General features: G+C 38.0%; 1 protein-coding gene across 1 annotated transcript in view; it reads right to left on the bottom strand.

The window, feature by feature from the left end:
* Nucleotides 1-21,737, bottom strand: part of SDCCAG8 (SHH signaling and ciliogenesis regulator SDCCAG8) — a 143,990-nt gene that overhangs the window by 106,389 nt on the left and 15,864 nt on the right. The window contains exons 5-8 of the mRNA XM_036277573.1: nucleotides 17,466-17,591; nucleotides 11,049-11,189; nucleotides 6,503-6,567; nucleotides 331-519 (exon numbers count right to left, since the gene is read on the bottom strand). Coding sequence (XP_036133466.1) covers nucleotides 331-519; nucleotides 6,503-6,567; nucleotides 11,049-11,189; nucleotides 17,466-17,591 — 521 coding nt within the window. The remainder of the gene's footprint in view (nucleotides 1-330; nucleotides 520-6,502; nucleotides 6,568-11,048; nucleotides 11,190-17,465; nucleotides 17,592-21,737) is intronic.

Raw genomic sequence — 21,737 nt, 5'->3', positions numbered from 1 at the left:
TTGTTAGGAATAGTGCTGAATTTCTAAGTATAGAGTCAGAGAAATGAACAGAATTGTAAATATCAAATACTTCAATTTTCTCACTTCAGAAAGAGACTGAAACCCAGACAGAGAAAATGACTTGTCCACAGTGACATGTTACCCCAGTCGGCAGAACTCAGTTATTCTGTTTTCAAGAGAGTTCCATGGAGGGACCTTTTAAAACCCATTTTCCTGAAGCTTCACAGTATTCACACATTAGAGATTTAGCATGGCGATAAAAGAGCACGCTGCCCCTTTAACGGCAATTGCCCCTGTTGCCCAAGATTGCACATGTGGAGACATACTTACTTAGTCAGTCTTTCAATGGTCTGCATGTGAACATTATTATGGGTTTGGGAAAGAACAGCTTCGTGCTGAGCACATTTCAAACAGAGACCACCAACTCGGTTAGAAGTATCAGCAGCCAGGAGAGACTCTTTGTGCTTTAGACGCTGTTTAAGGTCTTCACAGTTTTTCTGATACTCAGCTAAGTCTTTCCTAGAGAGAGGGGAGAAAGGTTCCAGTCAACGGCTAGGTGAAATGACGTGCCAGCGCATCATCAGAGTGATAACTACTAACTGTTTACGGGTGTGAACCTGATGAGGTGCTGTACATACAATACCTTATTAATTTTTACCACAACCCTGAATGCTAGGTGTGATTATCCTAACTGACACATTGAATAAAATGAGATTTGAATATATTTAGTAATTAGCCCAAGATCTTGTAAAATCCGTCTGCCAGTGATAACTGGCTTTCTTCTCACAGGATCCTATTTCTACTACATTATATGACTGACAAAACAAAAGTAAAACTACTGATGCAAATTCTAAAGTTTCATTTACTAAAGGGGTGTGGTGACATAACACAGTATCCTTGAATGGAGGGAAATACCCAGTTTCCAGTGTTAACCTCTTAAAGTTGATGAAGAGTAACTTAAAGGACCACATAAAGGACATGGATCCTATTACTGCCCATGTTTCTTCAGGAGGAAAAAACATTACAAAGTTATCTAACCACACAGTTCGACAAAGAGCTGTTTTGAAAGGGAGCGGGCTCGGCAAAGAAGTTATATGGAACTTGTCAGTTTCAGATTTCCTAAGTAGCAGGTATTAGCTGGGAATAGGCAGCTTGCTAGAAAAAAAGGGGGCGGGGGTTGAGAAATGGTGTGTGGGGGGGAGGGGCTAGGGGCTAGGGGCTGTTTGTTTTGACTTTATAGGATATTCCTTGGATGATGTTTTTCTCCAAGTTTTGCAAAGTCAACGTGGGAAGCTGAGCTTCCTTGCACAGACATCCCTTTCCTACTGTCTGAAAAGAAACTTCTAGCTCAAGGAGAAAGTTGTTCTCCTGAGTTCCTGGAATCCTGAAGGCAGGCATTGATCTCTGGCTCTGTCCACTCTCTGTTGCCAGTCTCTATTCTATTCAGGGACATATACCTGTCCCAGCTTGCTGCCTGTCACAGAGGAGAAACCCAGCCATCACACTGTACCTCAGCTCTTGGGACGGGGGCTTTCAGCAGCCTGGGGGAGGTGGGAAGGACCCTCAGGCAATCTAAGGATTCTGAAGGCTAATCTCATGACAGTCTGCACAGGAAAATAAATGGAGCTGTTTTTGCCCTATTCCCAAGATAATATCTCCAACATAATAAGTTTTCTTTATAAGTATCAGGAAGGAAAAGTCTGACTTTCGATGGCTTTATAAAAAGATCTTCAGAAGCACATTCCGGAGTAAAAGGGTCTCCCTGAACATTGGTGATGGTGCAAGTTGAAGACACGTAGCTCTGATTACTTCTAACGGCAAAAAATAAAAAGCAATGGTTACCACAAAGCCAGAGTTTCTGGGAGCAGTGATTTTCTTTCTTTCTGTAAGAAAATGCTTCTACCAATAGTCTTAAATTATATTAAAAGAAAACAAAGAGCCGGGCTGGTGTGGCTCAGTGGATTGAGCGTTGTCCCATGGACTGAGAAGTCCCGGTTCAGTTCCCGCTCAGGGCACATGCCCAGGTTTCAGGAGGCAACAGATTGATGTTTCTGTCTCTCTCTCCCTTCCCCTCTCTCTGAAAAATAAATAACTAACAACAACAACAACAACAACAAAAAGCAAATAAAGAAAGAAGGATGCAGGGAGCAAAGCCTACTTCCTTGTAAGGTTGTATTTTAATGTAATTAAAGATGGCATATTTGGATTCTGAATGAGATAAAATAAATCACATTACCATAAATATAATGATTTAGAAATACACAACTAAAGAATCAAAACACAATTATATATCAAAATATAATAAAGATAAAAAGCAAGAAAGCAAAAATTAGACCATTTTAAAAACATTAGGCTTCTTTGTGAATAAGTAAAAATCTCTATAGAAACCCTGAAATGAGTAAGGATGAGGTATAAAAAGCATAGGCACCTATTGAGAGACATGAACAATAACGTGCAATGAGAGCCTAGGTCTGATTCTTGGTGCAATACATGCGCTGAAAATTTTAAATGGTATTTCAAATTGCACTATTACAAAATAATAATCAAAAGTACTTTAACAAACAAGATAAAATTATTAGTATTTTAAAGTTCATTCGATTTTAAAATATTTCATTACTATTGTGTTTTTTGAGCCATTTTATTTATCTTTATTGTTGAGAGTATTACAGGTGTCCCCCCCTTTTATTCCCCATTGACCCCCTCCTCCCCACTCCCACCTTCTGCATATTATTGTCTCAGTCCATTGGTTATGCATATATGCAAATAAGTTCTTTGGTTTATCTCTTTCCATCCCCCCAAGCCCCCTCCCTCTGAAGTTTATCAGTCTGTTCCCTACCTCCATGTTTCTGGATCTGTTTTGATGGTCAGCTTATTTTGTTCATGACGCTCCATAAATAAGTGAGATCATGTGGTACTCGTCTTTCTCTGACTGGCTTATTTCACTCAGCATAATACTGTCCAGGTCCCTCCATGTCATCTCAAAGGGTAAGAGATCTTTTTTTCTTACAGCTATATAGTGTTCCATTGTGTAAATGTAACACAGATCTTTTATCCACTCACCTACTGATGGGTACTTGGCTGTTTCCAGATCTTAGCTATTGTAAATAGTGCTGCTATGAACATAGGGGTGCATATATTCTTCCTGATTGGTGTTTCAGGCTTCTTAGGGTATATTCCTAGAAGTGGGATCACTGGGTCAAATGGAAGTCCAATTTTTAATTTTTTGAGGAAACACCATATTGTTTTCCATAGTGGCTATACCAGTCTGCATTCCCACCAGCAGTGTACTAGAGTCCCCTTTTCTCCACACCCTCGCCAGCACTTGTTTGATGATTTGTTGATGGCGGCCATTCTGGCAGGTGTGAGGTGATACCTCATAGTCACTTTAATTTGCATCTCTCTGATGATTAGTGACATTGAGCATTTTTTCATATGTCTCTGGGCCATTTGTATGTCCTGTTTGGAGAAGTGTCTATTCAGGTCCTCTGCCCACTTTTTAATTGGGTTGTCTTCCTTTTGTTGAGCTGTATGAGTACTTGGATATTAACCCCTTATCCAATGTATCTTTGGCAAATGTGTTCTCCCAAACAGTGGATCCCTTTTCATTTTGATGCTGGTTTCTTTTGCTGTACAGAAGCTCTTTAATTTGACATAGTCCCATTTATTAGTTTCTGGTTTCCTTTGTTTTTCTTGCCCTAGGCAATGTTTCAGTGAAAATTTTGCTATGTGTGATGTCCGAGATTTTGCTGCCTACCTTTTCTTCTGGGATTTTTATGGGTTTCATGACTTACATTTAAGTCTTTCATCCATTTTGAGTTTATTGTTGTGTATGGTATAAGTTGGTGGTCTAGCTTAATTTTTTTTGCATGTATCTTTCCAATTCTTCCAACACCATTTATTGAAGAGACTGATTTTTCTCCATTGTATGTTCTTGCCTCCATTGACAAATATTAATTGAGCATATTGTCTCGGGTCTATTTCTGGGTTCTCTGTTCTGTTCCATTGATCTATATGCCTGTTCTTATGCCAGTACCAGGTTGTTTTGATTATGATGGCTTTGCAGTATAGCTTGATATCTGTTATTGTGATCCCTCCAATTTTGTTCTTCTTTTTCAAGATTGCTGTGGCTATTTTTGATTCCATATAAACTTTTGAAGTGTTTATTCTAGGTCTGTGAAATATGTCATTAGTACCTTAATAGGAATTGCATTGAATCTATAGATTACTTTGGGTGTATGGATATTTTAATGATATTGATTCTTCTGATCCATGAACATGGTATATGCTTCCACTTTTTAATATCTCCCTCTATTTTTTTTTTCAATGCCCTGTAGTTTTCTGAGAATACGTCTTGTACCTCCTTGGTTAAATTTATTCGCAGGTATCTTAATTTTTTTGTTGCAATAATGAATGGGATTTTTTTTTTTTTTTTGGTTTCCCTTTCTAAGTGTTCATTATTGGCGTATAATACCATCAATTTCATCAATTTCTTTTCTTTTTTTAAAAATGTGATCTCTGGCCCTTTTTTTTTCTTTATTGAGTTTACAAAGAGAGGAAGGGAGAGGGAGAGAGAGATAGAAACATCGATGAGACAGAACATCGATTGGCCGCCTCCTACATGCCCCCCACCAGGGATCGGGCTCACAACCTGGGCATGTGTCCTGACCAGGAATCAAACGGGCAACTTCTTGGTGCATGGGTTGACGCTCAACCGCTGAGCCACACCAGCCGAACAGCCATCGATTTCTTTTTTTTATCCTCACCCGAGGACATTTTTTTCATTTTTTGTTCAGATAGAGTGGGAGGGAGGGAGAGAGAGAAACATCTATGTGAAAGAGACACATTGAGTGGTTGCCACCTGCACAACCCAATCAGGGACAGGGACAAACTGCAACTGAGGTACACGACCTTAGCAGGAACCGAACCTGGGTCTCTGGACCGCAGGTCGACGCTCTAACCGCTGAGCCAAACTGGCCAGGGCAGTCATCAATTTCTTGATGTTAATTTTGTATCCTGCTACTTTGCCAAATTCAGTTATTAAGTCTAGTAGTTTTTTGATGGGGTTTTTAGGGTTTTCTATGTACAATATCATGTCATCTGCGAATAATGACAGTTTCACTTCCTCCTTTCCAATTTGGATCCATTTTATTTTTTCTTCTTGTCTGATAGCTGTGGCTAAAACTTCCAGTACTATGTTGAATAAGAGTGGCAAAAGTGGGCATCCCTGTCTTGTTCCTGTTCTTAAGGAAAATGCTTTTAGTTTTTGCCCATTGAGTATGATGTTGGCTGTAGGTTTTTCATATATGGTCTTTACAATGTTGAGATATGATTTTTCTATTTCCACTTTGATGAGTATTTTCATCAAAAATAGGTGCTGGATTTTGTCAAATGCTTTTTCAGCGTCTATTGATATGATCATATGATTTTTATCTTTCATTTTGTTTATGCTGTGTATCACATTTATTGATTTGCATATATTGTACCAGTCTTGCATCCCTGGAATGAATCTCATTTGGTTGTGGTGAGTAAGTATTTTAATATATTTCTGGATCCAACTTGCTAATATTTTTCTTGAGGATTTTGGCATCTATGTTCATCAGGGATATTGGCCCATAGTTTTCTTTCTTTGTAGTGTCTTTATCTGGTTTTGGAATTAGGATTATGTGGGCATCATAAAAAGAGCTTGGAAGTCTTCCTTCCTCTTGAATTTTTCGGAATAATTTGAGGAGAATAGGAGTTAGTTCTTTGAATGTTCAGTAAACCCCCCTGTGAGGCCGTCCCAACCCACACTTTTGTTTGCTGGGATTTTATTGATTACAGCTTTAATGTCCTTAGTTGTTATTTATTACTATTGTCTAAAATAACATTTAACATACAACAAAATAATTCCTGGTATCTTTCTGTATTAAAAAAAAAAACTTTCTAACTCAAAAAGGAGAATGTTGCACTTAAATTCTTGGACAATGAATACATAATAAATCACTAATGGTTAATCTACAATATATAGGTTTTATTGGGATTTTGAAAAACATATCAAAAAGTACATGAAAACTCATAAAGTATACACAAATTCACCATGTATACAAAAATACTCAAACTATTGTTGCAATTTTAAAATTAAATGAAGTAAATTAGATAAAGAATAAAATCCTTATTTGTAATTTGAAAACCAAAGTGCTTTATTTTCACTATTTATTTTTGAAGAGTAATTTCTATAAGAGTAGCTAGTGATTCTTATTTCTGTCAGAAAACACAACTATTTTACAACTGATGAAAAAATAAAACATAATTTAGGTTACAGTTATTTGAAATAACATTTGGAAAAGGACTTCACAATTTTATGCTCCTTTAACCTTTGATAATGTGAGAAAAGGTCTCATATTGCAAACAATGTCATCAAGTAATTCTTATATTGACTAAAACTGGGATTTCAGCAAACAATCAAATATAATCTAAGATCAGTATGCTTTGCTATGACTTTATATGGATGATAATACTGTACCTCAAAACACTCAGTTGAGATTCTAGGATTTCACACTTGTCCTCATAAGTAAGTTTCAGCTTCTCCTTTAGAAAAGAAATAAAAAAGTACATTTCCTCTGTATCCTGTGTTTTATAAGCACATTTTAATTATTAACAATAAATTCAATATATTTTTCCCAGGAGGAAAAACAATATGTCCTCTTAGGAAACACTTTCCCTAGTCCACCAAAATTTTCTATATTTATTGAATATAGAACTACTGAGTCATGAAATGGCAATTGCTGACACACAAAAAAATGATTTTTTTCAAAATTATATAAATCAGGTCTTTCTTTAAAAAGTGCGATGCTGGGGCCCTGGCCGGTTTGGCTCAGCGGTTGGAGCGTCGGCCTGCGGTCTGGAGAGACCCGGGTTCGGTTCCCGCTAAGGGCACGTACCTCGGTTGCAGTTTGTCCCTGGCCCTGGTTGGTCGTGCGGGTGGCAGCCACTCGATGTGTCCCTTTCACATCGATGTTTCTCTCTCTCTCTCTCCCACTCTAGCTGAACACACACACACACACACACACACATATATATATATATAAATAATCACATTTAAAAGGCAGATATTGTTTGATTGGATAAAAAAGTAAAATTCAGTTCTGTGTTCATTTGCCACAAGTAACCCACATTAAATAGGAAGACACAAATATATTAAAAGTAAAAAGACAAGAAAAATATACCATGCTAACACTAATCAAAAGAAAGAGGGAGTAAGTCAAAATACAAAAATATATGTATGTGCTTTTCTCTATACCAGCAGCGAGAACTTAGAAAATGAGGGGAACAAAACAGAGGGAGGACAAGGGAGGGAAGAGAAAGGAAAGGAAAGGAAGAGAGAAATCTATCAAGAGAGTTAGAAAGCAAGCCACAGAATGGAAAAATATGTGTACATTAGATATAACCAACAAAGGGCTTGTATCCAGAATATATAAATAAGTTCAAAACACAATGTCAGATGACTCAAAATAATGAGTAGAATATTTGAACAAGTACCTCACAAAAGAAGGCATCAAATGACCAATAAATATATAAAAAGATATCCAATCACACGGGTAATCAGAGAAATGCAAATTAAAATCACAATAAGATAGCACTACGAGCCCACTGAAAAACTGACAATATAATGTGTTGGCAAGAATATGAGCAATGGTATCACTCATATGCTGTGGATAGAAGTCTAAACTGATAAAATCCAACTTGTAAAAGTTTTCCCTAACCACCTCAAATTGGACATATACATACATACATACTCTAAGACCAATAGTTGTACTTCAAGATACATTCCCACCATAATGTGTGCAATGCACACCATAGACATATAGAATAATGTTCATAACAGCAATAGTCACAATAGCCCCAAGCTGGAAACAATACAAATATCCATCGACAGTAGAATGAATGAATAAATTGTGGTATACTCATACACTAGACCCCCCCATTGAAAATGAACAAACTTCTACCACATTCAACTAGTATGAATCTAACAAATATAATGTTGAACAAAATAAGCCAGACACACAAAAATACACGCTGTTTGACTTCATTTGTATAATGTTTTAAAAATAGGCAAAAACCAACTAGAATGTTTAAGGATCATGCTTAGGCAATTTTCCTAAGTCCAGACAATGATTAGCTTTAGGGGAATGATGATGGGACAGTGACTGAGACCGGGCATGAAGAGGGCTTTTGGGACATGGCAATGTTACATATCTTATAGGTGATAGTTACATGGTGTTCATCTGGAGATAAATCATTAAGCTGTAAGTTTTTGTTTGTGTACTCTTCTGAATGTATGTTAAACTGGGTCATCAGAAAAGCCGAAGGAGGGGCCATGATAACCCATGTACATGTTACAGAATGCTGCTGCAAGGTACCGAAGATGAGGACTGATATGTGGAGTCATTCATGCCCTTAAAGAAAAAGGTCCAGGGAAATATTAGTGGTAGAACTCCATTTAAGTATGCTGCAGAGAGACTGGGTGCTGAGGAAGGGAGGGGAGAACACAGACAACAGTTGAAAAGATTTGGGGTATCAAGAGGAGCAAGAGTTGGGTAATAGTTCAAAGAGAATGTGGGTCAAGAGAATATAATTTGCAAGTGTCTGCTTTAAGACGGGAGCTGGTAAAGCACATATTCTATTGCAGATAATGCAGTAAAGTGGGAGAAAAGATGTCAGAAGAGGAGCTAAGTGTGCGTGAAACCCTTGAAAAAAGTGCAAGATTTGTAGCATAGAGCACATCAATTCAGGGGTTGACCTTGGACACAACTAGAAAAAAATGACTCGATGGCAGTAATAAACACAACTAAGAGGAGATATAAGAGAGAAATGTGGGAAAGGGAAGGGTGGAAGCTAGTATGAGGGAAGGCGGAATGGGAGGGGGCATTTGAACTCAGCCTTGCAGGCTGGAAACATTTAGACAAGTGGAAGATAAGAAGGAAACATTTAAGTAGGGGTGATTACATAAACCAAAACCAGTCATTCAAAGAGACATGGAAGTAGGTGATAAGTTCACGAAGTAGTGAGTGGTCTGTGTACCTATAGCTAATGCTTGTGAGAGTGTAGAATAGTGACAAAGAAGTCTGGAAAGGTAGTTTGAGGCAAATTGTGGATGGCTTGGGATGTTGGTCTTTATGTTATGGGTATTAGTGGTTATAGATCATTCAGCTGAAAAAAAAAACAAAAAAACACCTTACAATTTACTTAGTCTTTCTGATTTTTTTTAAGAAAAAGAAACTCTTTCCTAAACAATAGAGTAAAGCTTGGATTAGGGACTCAGAAAGGGGAGGGTGATTAGGGCCAGAAAGAGCCTTTAGAAAACTGTAACAATAACACCCGTAGATGATAATGACGCTGACCTATGAGTCATTCTACCTTACCCTGGAACACTCCATTTACAGTGTTATTTTTACACTTTCATCTGTGTTGATAAATTCCACCATGTAAAATTTAATGCAAAGAAGACTTCAAGCAAGAGGAAGAAAAAAGGTCTGTTACACAGATCAAAGAATTTAAAAGTATCATTTGATCTTAAATAAAATTATTTTAAATTCTTTGAGAAATGAGCACATTTAAAAGAAACTGTGCATACAGGCAAACTTAGAAAGCCACAGGCATGGCCAGGGAAGACACGTGCTCAGAATAGCCCCGAGTAAGCTTTCACTACAGGCTGATCTCTAGGCTCAGGGGAAGTCTCGCTAAATGGTAGAAGAATACCCCAGCGTAAAGCCAATCTGAAAAGCCCGGGAGAGGTAGCTGTTCTGTCTTTTTTAAAGTGAGTGTTCCTGTGGTTGGTTGGTTGTATGTTTCAGTTGCTGGCATTCAAGGACTCTCTACCAAATATTAGCTGAACACACGCAAATGAAACAGAGACTTAAGTGGTGACACGCAACAAAGAATAGTCTTTACAAAAACAGTTTTGAAAAGTCTCAAAACAAAAGAACTACCACAACCTTTAACAATAAAAAGGACAGAAAGCCTTGGGGAAAATGGGGTATTTGATTTCCAGAGTTACAGAGTTCAGTTCAATGCCCAACTTTCAACAACAACAAAAATTACAAAGCATATCAAAAAAAACAAAAGTCAACAAAAACCATTTTAAAGAAACTATAGACATCAGACTTACTAGATAAAAACTTTAGAACAACTGCCTTAAATATACTCAACTAAGAGAAAACATGGGCAGAAAACCTAAAATAAACCAGAACAACAAATTATAAAAAGGAATTCAACAGAATTCTGGAGCTAAAAATTGTAACCACCAAAATGGAAAACTCACCAAAGGGATTAAAGAGCAGCAGAACAAAGAATCAGAAAACTTGAAGATATGACAACTGAAATGATTGAGTCAGGAGCAGAAATAAAGAAAGAATGAAGAATTACCATATGATCCCACAATTCTATTTCTGGATATAAACCCAAAATAAATGAAAGTAGGGACTCACACAGATACTGTGTATCAATGTTCATAGCAGCCTTATTCACAAGAGCCAAAAGGTAGAAACTACCACAAAGTCCATCAACAAATGAATGAACAATCAAAGTGTGCTATATATATATACAATGGAATATTATCACTGTTCAAAAGGAATGAAATTGTAGTACATGTTACAACATGGATGAATCTTGAAAACACTATGCTAAATAAAATGTGCCAGACACAAGAAGACAAATGTTGCTGACTACACTTGTGTCAGGCACATAGAACAGGCACATACATAGAACAGGCACATTCATAGAGACAGAAAGGAGAAGAGGTTGGAGAGAGAAGAGAAGAGAGAGAAGTTACTGTTTCATGTGTACAGAGTTTTTGTTTGGGACAATGAAGAAGTTCTGAAAATGGATAGTGTTGACGGTTGCACAACATTGTAAATGTACTTAATGCAGATGAGTTGTACATTTAAAATGCTAAAATGGTCAATTTAAAAATTATTAAAATTTGAAATTTTGTTTTGTATATTTACCACCATAAAAAAAAGGATAAAAGAAAAAATAGATGCCTAACAGAAAAGCACCCAAACACTCACCAGTTCCAGCTTCCATTTCTCAGCCTCACCAGCAGACGAAGCTGTGATAATATCTGCATTGCCATGGGAATATGATTTCTTGGCAGAATCCTGCACCCCAGAATCTTCACCTGCTGTAATCCAAGAATGCTGCACGTTTCCCTAAAATAAAATGTGCCAGTAATTGCAATCAACATTTACCTTTACATCAACATGTATGCTTTATAAACGGAACACCAATTTTTATCTGTGATGAAAGAATTAAAAAAGCAGATGCTTCTCAACTATAAATCAATCATCGTTTTACATTTTCCAGCTACTAGGGACACAGTCTACAATGACCACAAAGTCAAATTCCCACTGGTACAGGCAATACTGTAAGTGAGCAAAGAGAGCTGGATGTCAATGTAGTCAACAAATGCACTTACCTCCTCTCTCACTTCTCTGAGGACACATACTCTTGAAACACAGAGCCCTCTCTTAGTTTGCCTTTCGTTTTCCACGTTACATAAGGCATGACTAACAATAGTTGCTAATACAAATGGGGTTTATTATGTGTCTGACACTGTTTACATGTTTCACATATATTAACTCATTTAATCATTACAACAACCCTATGAGTTTCATTATCTCCATCTATAGATGAGGAAACAGGGTCACACAGAGTAATGAGGAGAGTTACAGAGGAAGGAAGCAGCTGATAAGTGGCATAGCTAGGATCTGCACCCTGGCGACCGATCTCCAGAGTCCATGCCCAAACCACTATACTCTTCTGCCATTCCCGAAAGATACTTATCTTCAATAAGTAAGACAGCGCATGGTGACAAATGAACTGACATGTAGCCTGCATGTCTGGGAGGAGTGGCAGGGACCACGACAAACCATCCAAAAGGAAGCAGCCACTACCAGTGAATCGCTACCATGTGAATCCAAACTCGTATTTCCAAAAAATTCTTTTAATTAAAAAAAAAAATAAGCCAGAAGATATCTGGCTTTTCATCGGAAACATTGTTAAATATTGACTCAACTCCATCAAGGAAACAAAGGAGGTCCACAGACAGAATCTGGGGACCCCATGCTCAGTCTCCCAGCTCTGGCGCCTTCTTGACATTCGGTGAAAAAATAGCCCAAAGGTCTGTGTGCGCAACCAGGACTGAAGTACTTCCATTAATTCAACAAATACTAACTGAACCCTTGCTAAGGGCCAAAGAATCCAGTAGTGCCCACAGCAGAAGACAGGTCCCCCCACACAGAACTACACGCCATTGTCATATCACGCTGGAAAGTGGCAAACAGCATTCCCCCAAAGGAGAGCTCTGAGGTTCTATTCCAGATTCCTCTGGAAGGGCCGCTAAATGCAAACGTTTCTGTAGAATACCTACTGTGTTCAGACATTGTGCTAAGAGCTCAGAGGGTAAAAATAAACAAGAGCTATCTTATCCTCAAGGAGTCAATGAGGGAGACAAACACGTAAGCAGGTCATTTCCATAAATAAGCCGAGTGCCAGGCCAGGGCGTGCATGCGGACCCGGCCAGAACCCAGCAGGGACACCAAGGGCAACGGGAGAGTCAAGGTAGAATTTCTGGAGAGGTTTAGACACTATCCGACGTCTTGAAGGATAAACAAGAGTAAGCTACATGGGAAGAGCGTGCCAAGAAAAGAGAGCACCGTGAGCAAAGTCAAGCGGTGTGAAAGGGGCTGGCTGAAGGGGACTCGGGCAATTCGGCATGGCTCCAGGAGGAAGCACAAGGCAGTGGGTGTCAGAACGTAAAGCTAGAGTCAAATAAGGGTCCGGAAAGTATGACAGAATGAGCTTGAACTTGACTCAGTAGGTAGGGACAAATCTCCCAAGATTTGGATTGCATTCAAAGTTGCTTTGGAGCCCTGCCGGTGTGCTCAGTGGTTGAGCGTCGACCCATGCACCACGAAGTCTCCGGTTCGATTCCCAGTCAGGGCACATGCCCAGGTTGTGGGCCCGATCCCCAGTGGGGGACATGCAGGAGGTGGCCAATCGATGTTCCCTCTCATCGATGTTTCTATCTCTCTCCCTCTCTCTCTCTAAAATCAATAAAGAAAAAAAAAATTTTTTTTAAGTTGCTCTGGAGAGCAATAAAGGAGGGTGATAGTAATTTCCTATGAAGAAACTGGACAAAGCATGTGGACCTTAGATCACTGGCTTATGATATAAACATTGTCATTCTTTGGGAAGAAGTGCTAGTCTATCTTTTTTGTTGTTGTTAATCTCCACTGAGGATATTATTCTTCCATTGATCTTCAAATACAGTGGGAGGGAGGGAGGGAAAAAAAAAGAGAGAGAGAGAGAGAAAGAAACAGAGAGAGACAGAGACATGTGAGAGACATACATCGATTGGTTGCCCCCTGTACAACCCCAACCAGGGCTGGGGATCGAATTGTAATGAGGTACCTGCCCTTGACCAAAATCAAACCTGCGACTCTTTGGTCCAAGGGCCTATGTTCTAACCACTGAGCGACCAGCCAGGGCAGAAGTGCTAGTCTAACTGACACTTTGTTCTTTCACAGCTAGCTCTTAAAAACCTGAATGATATTTGACCAAGGTTTCAGTTTTTATTTATTTATTGATTTACTTTTTTAATCCTTACCCAAGGACATTTTTTTTTTTTTGCATTTACTTTCACATAGAGCAGGACGGAGAGAGGGAGAAAGAGAAACATTGATGTGAGAGAGACACATGGAGTGGCTGCCGCCCACACGACCCCAACCGGGATGGGGACAAACTGCAACCAAGGCACGTGCCCTTAGCGGGAACTGAACCCGGGAGTCTCCGGTCCGCAGGCCGATGCTCTAACCACTGAGAAAACCAGCCAGGGCTTGACCAAGGTTTTAAAAATCTAGTTACATTTATACCCCTGAAGATCACTGAAAACCTTTCATTTCTTCATTGAGGGGAGAGGTTGATAGTGAAGGGGATGAGAATAAACATGGAAAGAAATGCCTCACAATTTGCTACTTAGAAAAAAAAAATCTCCTAGATTTTTTTTGAATGAGTATACATGCTGAAATTTCTAACAAACAGCATATTTTAATATTATTATATTTTTTGAACTCTCACACAAAGCCCTCCATGAAGATAAATTTTATAAGAAAAAATGATGACAAATGATAAGGGAAATGAAATATTATTAAAACGTTTTTAGTTTTTTAAAAATAATCTGCTTGCTTCTTCAACTGCTAGGCCATAAAGTAGGCTACAGGCTAAAAGTCACGTGGGCTATCATTCATGTCCAAGGTTAAAACTCAGAAACAATGAAGAGGAGGGACTTCTCGTCTGAGGGGCATCTTTTATCTCAGGACAAACAAAGATGGTTTGGTACAATATTGACAAGTTATTACTAATTTATACAAACAGGTAGGATAACTCAAGGCTAGGTGAATGAATTTGGAGTCAGACAGTCCCATGTATGAGTCCTAGCTTTGCTATTTTCTAGCTTTGTGACATTAGACCAGTTACTTTGGTCTCTTTACCATTTTGTATCTTAATTTACTCATCTGAAAATAGACACAATAACAGTGCCTTGCATGGCTAACATAAAACTGAAATAATACAATGTAAATAAAGTGCTTGGTATAGTGCTTGGAACATTCTAACCATGTAGTAATCAATAAATATTAATTATTACTATATAACTATTTAAATTGTTTTTCAAAAGAAGCCCTTAAGAAACACTAAAAATCTATATTCAAATCCACCAAGAGCTTTGGCAAGATCTGCCATCTACGTGGCAATAGACTCATTAAAAAGAGTTGAGCCCAGCCAGTGTGGCTCAGTGGTTCAGTGTTGACCCATGCACCAAGACATCACTGGTTCAATTACCAGTCAGGGCACATGCCCAGGGTGTGGGCCCAATCCCCGGTGGGGGGCATGCAGGAGGTGGCCAATTGATATTCTCTCTCATCAATGTCTCTCTCTCTCTCCCTCTGCCTTCCTCTCTCTGTAAAACCAATAAAGAAAAATTATTTAAAAAATAAATAAACAATGAGAGTTCAGAACAAAAAGAAAGATACTATCTTCTGATCTGTTTATATGTAAGATACCCTGAAAAGTTTCATTTATATCAGGACACATTTTTCTTAATACAGCAGCATGCATAGGTTGCTGAAATGCCTCAATTCACCTATACAAGTAAAAAGTGGGGGGTGGCAATACCGGAACAACAGAATAACACAGGCGCTAACATTACTCAGATATCAAGGTCACCTGGCACATCTGCAGCAATCATTGCAACATCTGCATCCCATTTCAGCTCAGGGGAATGTGGAAAGAAACAAAACCTCTCCCGACTTTGCTCTTTCTCTAACTGGCTGCAGTTTTCTTTAGCAAGTCTCCTTTGTTCCCAGGGAGAGGCATGTGTGCTGTTACCAGCATTTCCTTCCCCATTTGCATTACTCATTTCTCTTGCCCTGGGATTCACTTGTCTGCCTAATTTCCTTTCTCACTCCACTTCCCCTTCTCCCACTTCTTTGCCGTTGTATAAACACTGCGGACGATGAGTAATTGGGTCACTCTTTGCTGAGTGACTACACATTTGGAAGAAAAGCAAAAGAATATATTTATTTTAAAAATGAGCCCCGGCTGGTTTAGCTCAGCGGTGAGAGTGTCGGCCTGCAGTCCAGAGAGACCCGGGTTCAGTTCCCGTTAAGGGCACGTACCTCAGTTGCAATTTGTCCCCGGCCCTGGTTGGTTGTGCAGGTGGCAGCCACTCAATGTGTCCCTTTCACGTCGATGTTTCTCTCTCTCTCTTTCTCTATAATTCAAATCCACCAAGAGCTTTGGCAAGATCTACCATCTACGTGGCAATAGACTCATTAAAAAGAGTTGAGCCCGGCCAGTGTGGCTCAACTCTCTCTCTCTCTCTCTCTCTCTCTCTATCTCTCTCTCTCTCTCTCTCTCTCCCCCCCCCTCTCCCGCCCACTCGATCTGAACAAAAAATGGAAAAAAATGTCCTCAGGTAAGGAAAAAAATAAATAAATAAATAAATTAAAATGAGCTACTTCTACCCACTTCTTGTATGGCTGGCTGTGTCATCTTTAAATTGACATTAAAATAATAAGCACCTAAGATGGAATTTTTAAATATAAATATAATGATGTAATTATTTAGAAAAAAACATACAGTGAAGACAAAATAACTGATCATAAACTGAAATGTAACTGCAGAAAAATAAACTGAAATACTAATCAGCTCACTTCATTATTCAGTTAACACAATTAGCTACTTCCAAATAGCAAATTCTAATACACAGAAGTCATGGATCATAAATGAAACATCAGGCCAAGTTAAAAAAAAAACTTCACAAACAAAAATTAGAGGACATCTAGGTAAAACATTAAGATACATTTTTTCTTAACAGAATGGATTTACTAATGACAACTACATGAAAACCACCAAAATGCCTTGCAAACAAAAGCTGCAACGGGCAACTATTAAAGCTTCCCTACAGAAAGTTGAATTTGTCTCAAAAAGCAGAACAAGCTCTCATTAGCTATATTCCACTGCAAGAGTGAAAAACATTTTCAAGGCAAAAGTATCTGACAAGTCATAAGGAGATACTAAGTTTAAACCCTATTTAAATATCATCACAAGAATTATAGAGATCATTTAATCCACTGTTGTTCAAAGTGTGATCCTCTGAAATTAGAATCACTTAGGCAATTTTTAAATTTCATATTTTTAACTCAAAGACTCAACCTGTTAAAATTTCCTATTTTTTCCTTACAGACTCAACCCAGACCAACGGAATCAGACTCTCAGGGGATGGAGCTCAGGAATCCGCACTGTCAACAAGTATCCAAAGTGACTGTTATTCACATTAAAGACTAAGAACTGTTAATATAGGTGAATTTTCTCAAATTGCCAATAAACAGACAGAGGGCCCAAGGGGTTAAGCCATGTTTGAAAGTTCTATAAAATCACAGCTTTTGCTAAATACCCAATTTACTGGACAATGGGAAGAACACCATGTTGATTCTTGGACCTTCAGGCCAGTGTTCCTTCTGCCTCACCATGCTGCTGATTAGACTCCACTGGAATTCAGAGCTCGACAAAAACTCAGAGAAATACAACGGGAATCTAAGTGACAGTTCGGAGCAGTTTCTAGGTTTAACAAAGACCTGCCCATATAACACGCTTCCTGCTTCTAGACTGGCTCTTTCCCTGTGGGAGAACAGGGACGGATGCTCAGAGAGGAACCCGCAGTAGACAGCAGGCATCCCCGCATCATTTCATCTGAGGATCAGACCACCCCAGTGAATTTAATGTTTGAGGATATGTAAAGCGAATATAAGCAGAGTGCTTTCACCACACTTCGAGAAGAAAATCTAAGCAGTCCAGAAGGCTGGGGAGGGGGTAGGAGGGAGCCTGCAAAAGCGAATGCAGTTGTGGTTTGTGACGATGCTCACAGATGCATCCGGAAGGGTTTGTTCCCTCATTGCTTCCTCTTGTCTGTGAGCTTTCAACTCCTGTTGGAGCCGTTCATTGTCAAGCACAACTACCTGGACCCTGTTTTTCATTCCGGAGAGCTCCTCCTATAAGAAGCAGAAACAGATACGAAACACATTAAGCATGTTTAAGCAGTGCTTTTATTCATTGATTATTAGACAATCTGACATGGAACAAAGCATGGAAGACGTAGGCGCTCTGTCCATTTTCTGAAGTACTATCATTATATTTACACAAAATAACATTAGCCTACAAACAAAGAGAAGGCTGGAGGTGTATAGCAGAGGACCTGCTAATGTATTTTCATAGAAGGGTGTGGTCTCTGACAATTTTTTCTCTAAGGGATTAAGGCTTATAGAAGGCTTTAATGAAAGGGGTTATATCTAAAAGACTTTTAAGAATGAGGTAGACTGCTGAAAACTAAGGTAAAATATATTATTACTCATGCTCAAATAGCAATATCTTGTTGAAGACTGACACAGGACTTACTAGTTAACACAGGACTCTGGGACTAAAAGGCTTGGAATGGGACAATGATTATCTATAAACTGGTAGCCAGATGAAGGGAAATTATGAGTGAAATACTTTGGTGGAGAATTCTTAAGGGTGTAATATAAGGAATTACAGATAAATAACAAGTATAATGAATGGCATCTTATTTTCTGGGGGGAAAAAATGGCAAAAATTATCAATAATTGATGGTATAATACTTAATCGTCATTACTAGTGCAACCCAAAGCTATTATGTAATATATGCAAATTCCATTCAATTATTTTATCCAGAAAATAAAACCAAAGCTGTAATTTAAAGTTGTAATTTAAAAAATAGTTCAAACTTCCAATTTTTGGTCTGGCATATCATAGTAAGCTTAGAAAAAAGCTGAAGGAGCTGAAAACTCAACCACTCTTCTTAGAGTCATGAGCAAACTGAAGTCACAGGAAGAACTGTTAGCCCCAGTGTTGAAGGACAGGTGCCCCCGAGAACCACAGCCCCCCAGAGCAGAAACCCATGAGCAGGACTGCCAAGGAATGAGGCTGGGGTAGGGGATGTAGTGTGCAGCTGACAAATGCTCAGCGCAGACAAGGTGGGGAGTTAAGAACTCTAGAGGGACCCAGTGTTGGGAGGACTCCTACACCTTTGTGAGTTTTACCTCTTGGACACCAGGCTCTTACAGCAGAGACTAAAGAACAATGCCCTCATGCTCCCAGCAGTGGAGGAGGAGAAGCAGCCATTTTGAAACACGCCCAAAGCTTTCTGCTTTTCTTAACAAGGCCTGCCTCGGGAGAAACTATTTTAGCAGAGTCTAAATAACTGGTGTGTGTAACACCCTAAAATAACTCCACATCTTACACCATATTTTAGAAGAATTCCTGAGGGAATCCCAAAGATATCAGGGGAGACAAAAACCAAGACGCTGGAGGAAATTGTAGCTGCTCACACTTACAAACAGTGAACACAGCCGAACTCCTAGCCAAAGAAACATGAAACCTCAGACTAAATGTCTATTTCCCTTGGTTTTTTTTACCTAGTAGTGTATCATATCTAGCAAGCAACAAAAAAATGACAAGTTGTACTAAAAAACTTGAAACACAGTTTAAAGAGACTAGGCCAGCATAGAACCAGATTTGGGCATGGCGGAGATGTTGGAATTATCCGACTGGGAGTTCCAAATAATTATCATTAATATGCTAAAGAGTCTGGTGGAAAAAGTGGACTACATGCAAGAACAAGTGGGTAATGTAAGCGGAGAAATGAAACATCTAAGAAAGAATCCAAAGGAAATACAAAAACATGGTAATAGAAATGAACAAAGCCTTGATGGTCTCATTGATGGACTGGACACATCCAAAGAAAGAATTAATGAGCTTGAAGAACTGTCAATAGACACTTCCCAAACTAATATGCAAGGAGAAACAAAGAATGAAAAAGAACAGAATATCCAAGAATTGTGAAACAATTATCAAAGGTGTAACTATATGTAATGGGAATTGCAGAAAAAGAGACAAAAGAGGAGAAATATTTGAAGCTATAATGTTTAAGAATTTTCCAAAATAAATGATAGGCCCCAAATGACAGATCCAGGAAGCTCAAAGAACACCAAGCAGAAAATCAGAGACAAAGAGAAAATCTTTAAAGAAAGAGAGGGCAAACTATCTAATCTAGGATTAGAATTACATCAGACTACTCTTCAGAAACCATGTAAGAAAAATAGAATGGAAACAGATGTTTAAAGTATTGATAGAAAAAAATTCACCAACACAGAATTCTATAATCTGTGAAATTAATATAAAAAAAAAAATACTTTCTCAGATAATCAAAATTTGAGGGAGTTTGTCACCAATTCCCTCTTTTAGGAGGGAATTGACTTATAAGAAACATTAAAAGTTCTTCAGAAAGGAGGGAAATTATATGGGTTATACACTCAGATCTACATAAAGAAAAAGTATTAGAAGAACTATACGTAGATAAAAATCCTTAATTTTTATTAGCCTTTATTGACATATATATATATATTACTATATAATGTATTTCATATATATTACATATATCAGTTTGCTCAACATCACAACAGCAACAGTAAATGTGGTGATTATAGCTAACGTGTAACTGAAATGAATAACAGCAATGTTATAAATAATAGGATGGAAGAATTCAGAATACTCTGTTATAAGGATTTTGACCTAACCTTGAGTGGTAAAGTGTTATTTGAAAGTAGACTTAGATTAATAGTAAATGTAATTGCAAACTAAAATACAACCACTTCAAAGTAAAAAGAGAAGTTCAACTGATATGCTAAGAGTGGAGAAAAAAATGCAATAATATAAAATACTTAAAACCAGATATGGCAGAAAAACAATGAAAAACAAAAAATAAATACAGAACAAGGACAATGAATAGACAATAACAAATGTGGCTGATATTATAGATATTCAAGTATATGAACAATCATTTTAAACCTCCATGGTCTGAATACACCAATGAAAAGGCAGAAACTGTCAGAATCTAAAAACAAGACTCAAGTATTTGTTGCCCACAAGAAACCCATTTTAAATATAAAGACACAGATTAAAAGTAAATGGATGGATAAAGACATACCATGCTAACATAAATCAAAAGAAAGCTGGACTAGCTATATTAATTTCTGACAAAGCAGACTTCACAGAAAAGAAAAATTTCCTGTTACTGATTTCCAGTTTAATTCCACTGTGGTCTGAGAGCATACTTTTTATGATTTCTGTTCTTTTTAATTTATGTTTTTAGGACCAGAATGTGATGTGTCAGTGAATATTCTGTATTAGCTTGAGAAGAATGTGTATTCTGTTGTTGTTGGATGAAGATGGCTAGAATACACCCAATATTCTTGGCAATTAAACAATACACTTCTAAATAACATATGGGTCAGTCAAGGCTTAAGTCTCAAGAAAAACTTTAAAATATTTTGAACAAAATAAAAAATACAACTTATCAAAATTTGTGAGAGCCTGTCGTGGCCTAGTGGCTCAGTTGGTTGGAGCGCTGTCCCGTACACCAAAAAGGTTGTGGATTCGATCCCCAGTTAGAGATAAAAAGGGGGCAATACTTAATGATCAAGAGGTCAATTCTTCAAGAAGACGTAATAATCTTTAATGTGTATGTGCCTAACAATAGAGCATCAACATACATGAAGCCAAACTGACAGAAGTAAGGAGGAATAGATGAATCCACTGTTTCAGAGGGAGAGTTTAACATCTCTCCCTAAGTAATTGACAGATAACAGCGAATCTGGCAGATTGGCAAGATGTCAGTAAGGATATAGTTGAACTGAAGAGCAAACTATATAATTGACATATATAGACACAATCTACCAAAACTCACAGAAGGAGAAATAAATAATCTGCATAGGCCGATGTTTATTAAAGAAATTGTATCAATAATTAATAATCTTTCAAAACAGAAAGCACCAGGACTACTACTGGATCACTGGTAAATTCTACCAAACATTTAGGAGCAAATTATACCAATTCTCTATAAGATCATCCTTAAAATGCCAGACAAAATGATTCCAAACTCATTTTAGTAAACATTACCCTAAACTCCAAACCAAGTGAAAACATCATAGGAATGGAAAATCAAAGATCAATATATCTCATAAAAAAAATCTTTATCAAAATTTAGCAAATTGAACCCAACAGTGTGTAAAAAGAATTATAGAATCGGACCAAGTGGAATTGCAATGTATACAAGGCTGGTT

This window comes from Molossus molossus, unplaced genomic scaffold (assembly GCF_014108415.1).
Source record: "Molossus molossus isolate mMolMol1 unplaced genomic scaffold, mMolMol1.p scaffold_m16_p_23, whole genome shotgun sequence".
Lineage (NCBI taxonomy): Eukaryota > Metazoa > Chordata > Mammalia > Chiroptera > Molossidae > Molossus > Molossus molossus.
The sequence above is the reverse complement of the archived record's forward strand: the minus strand, read 5'-3'. Positions and strand labels throughout refer to the sequence as shown.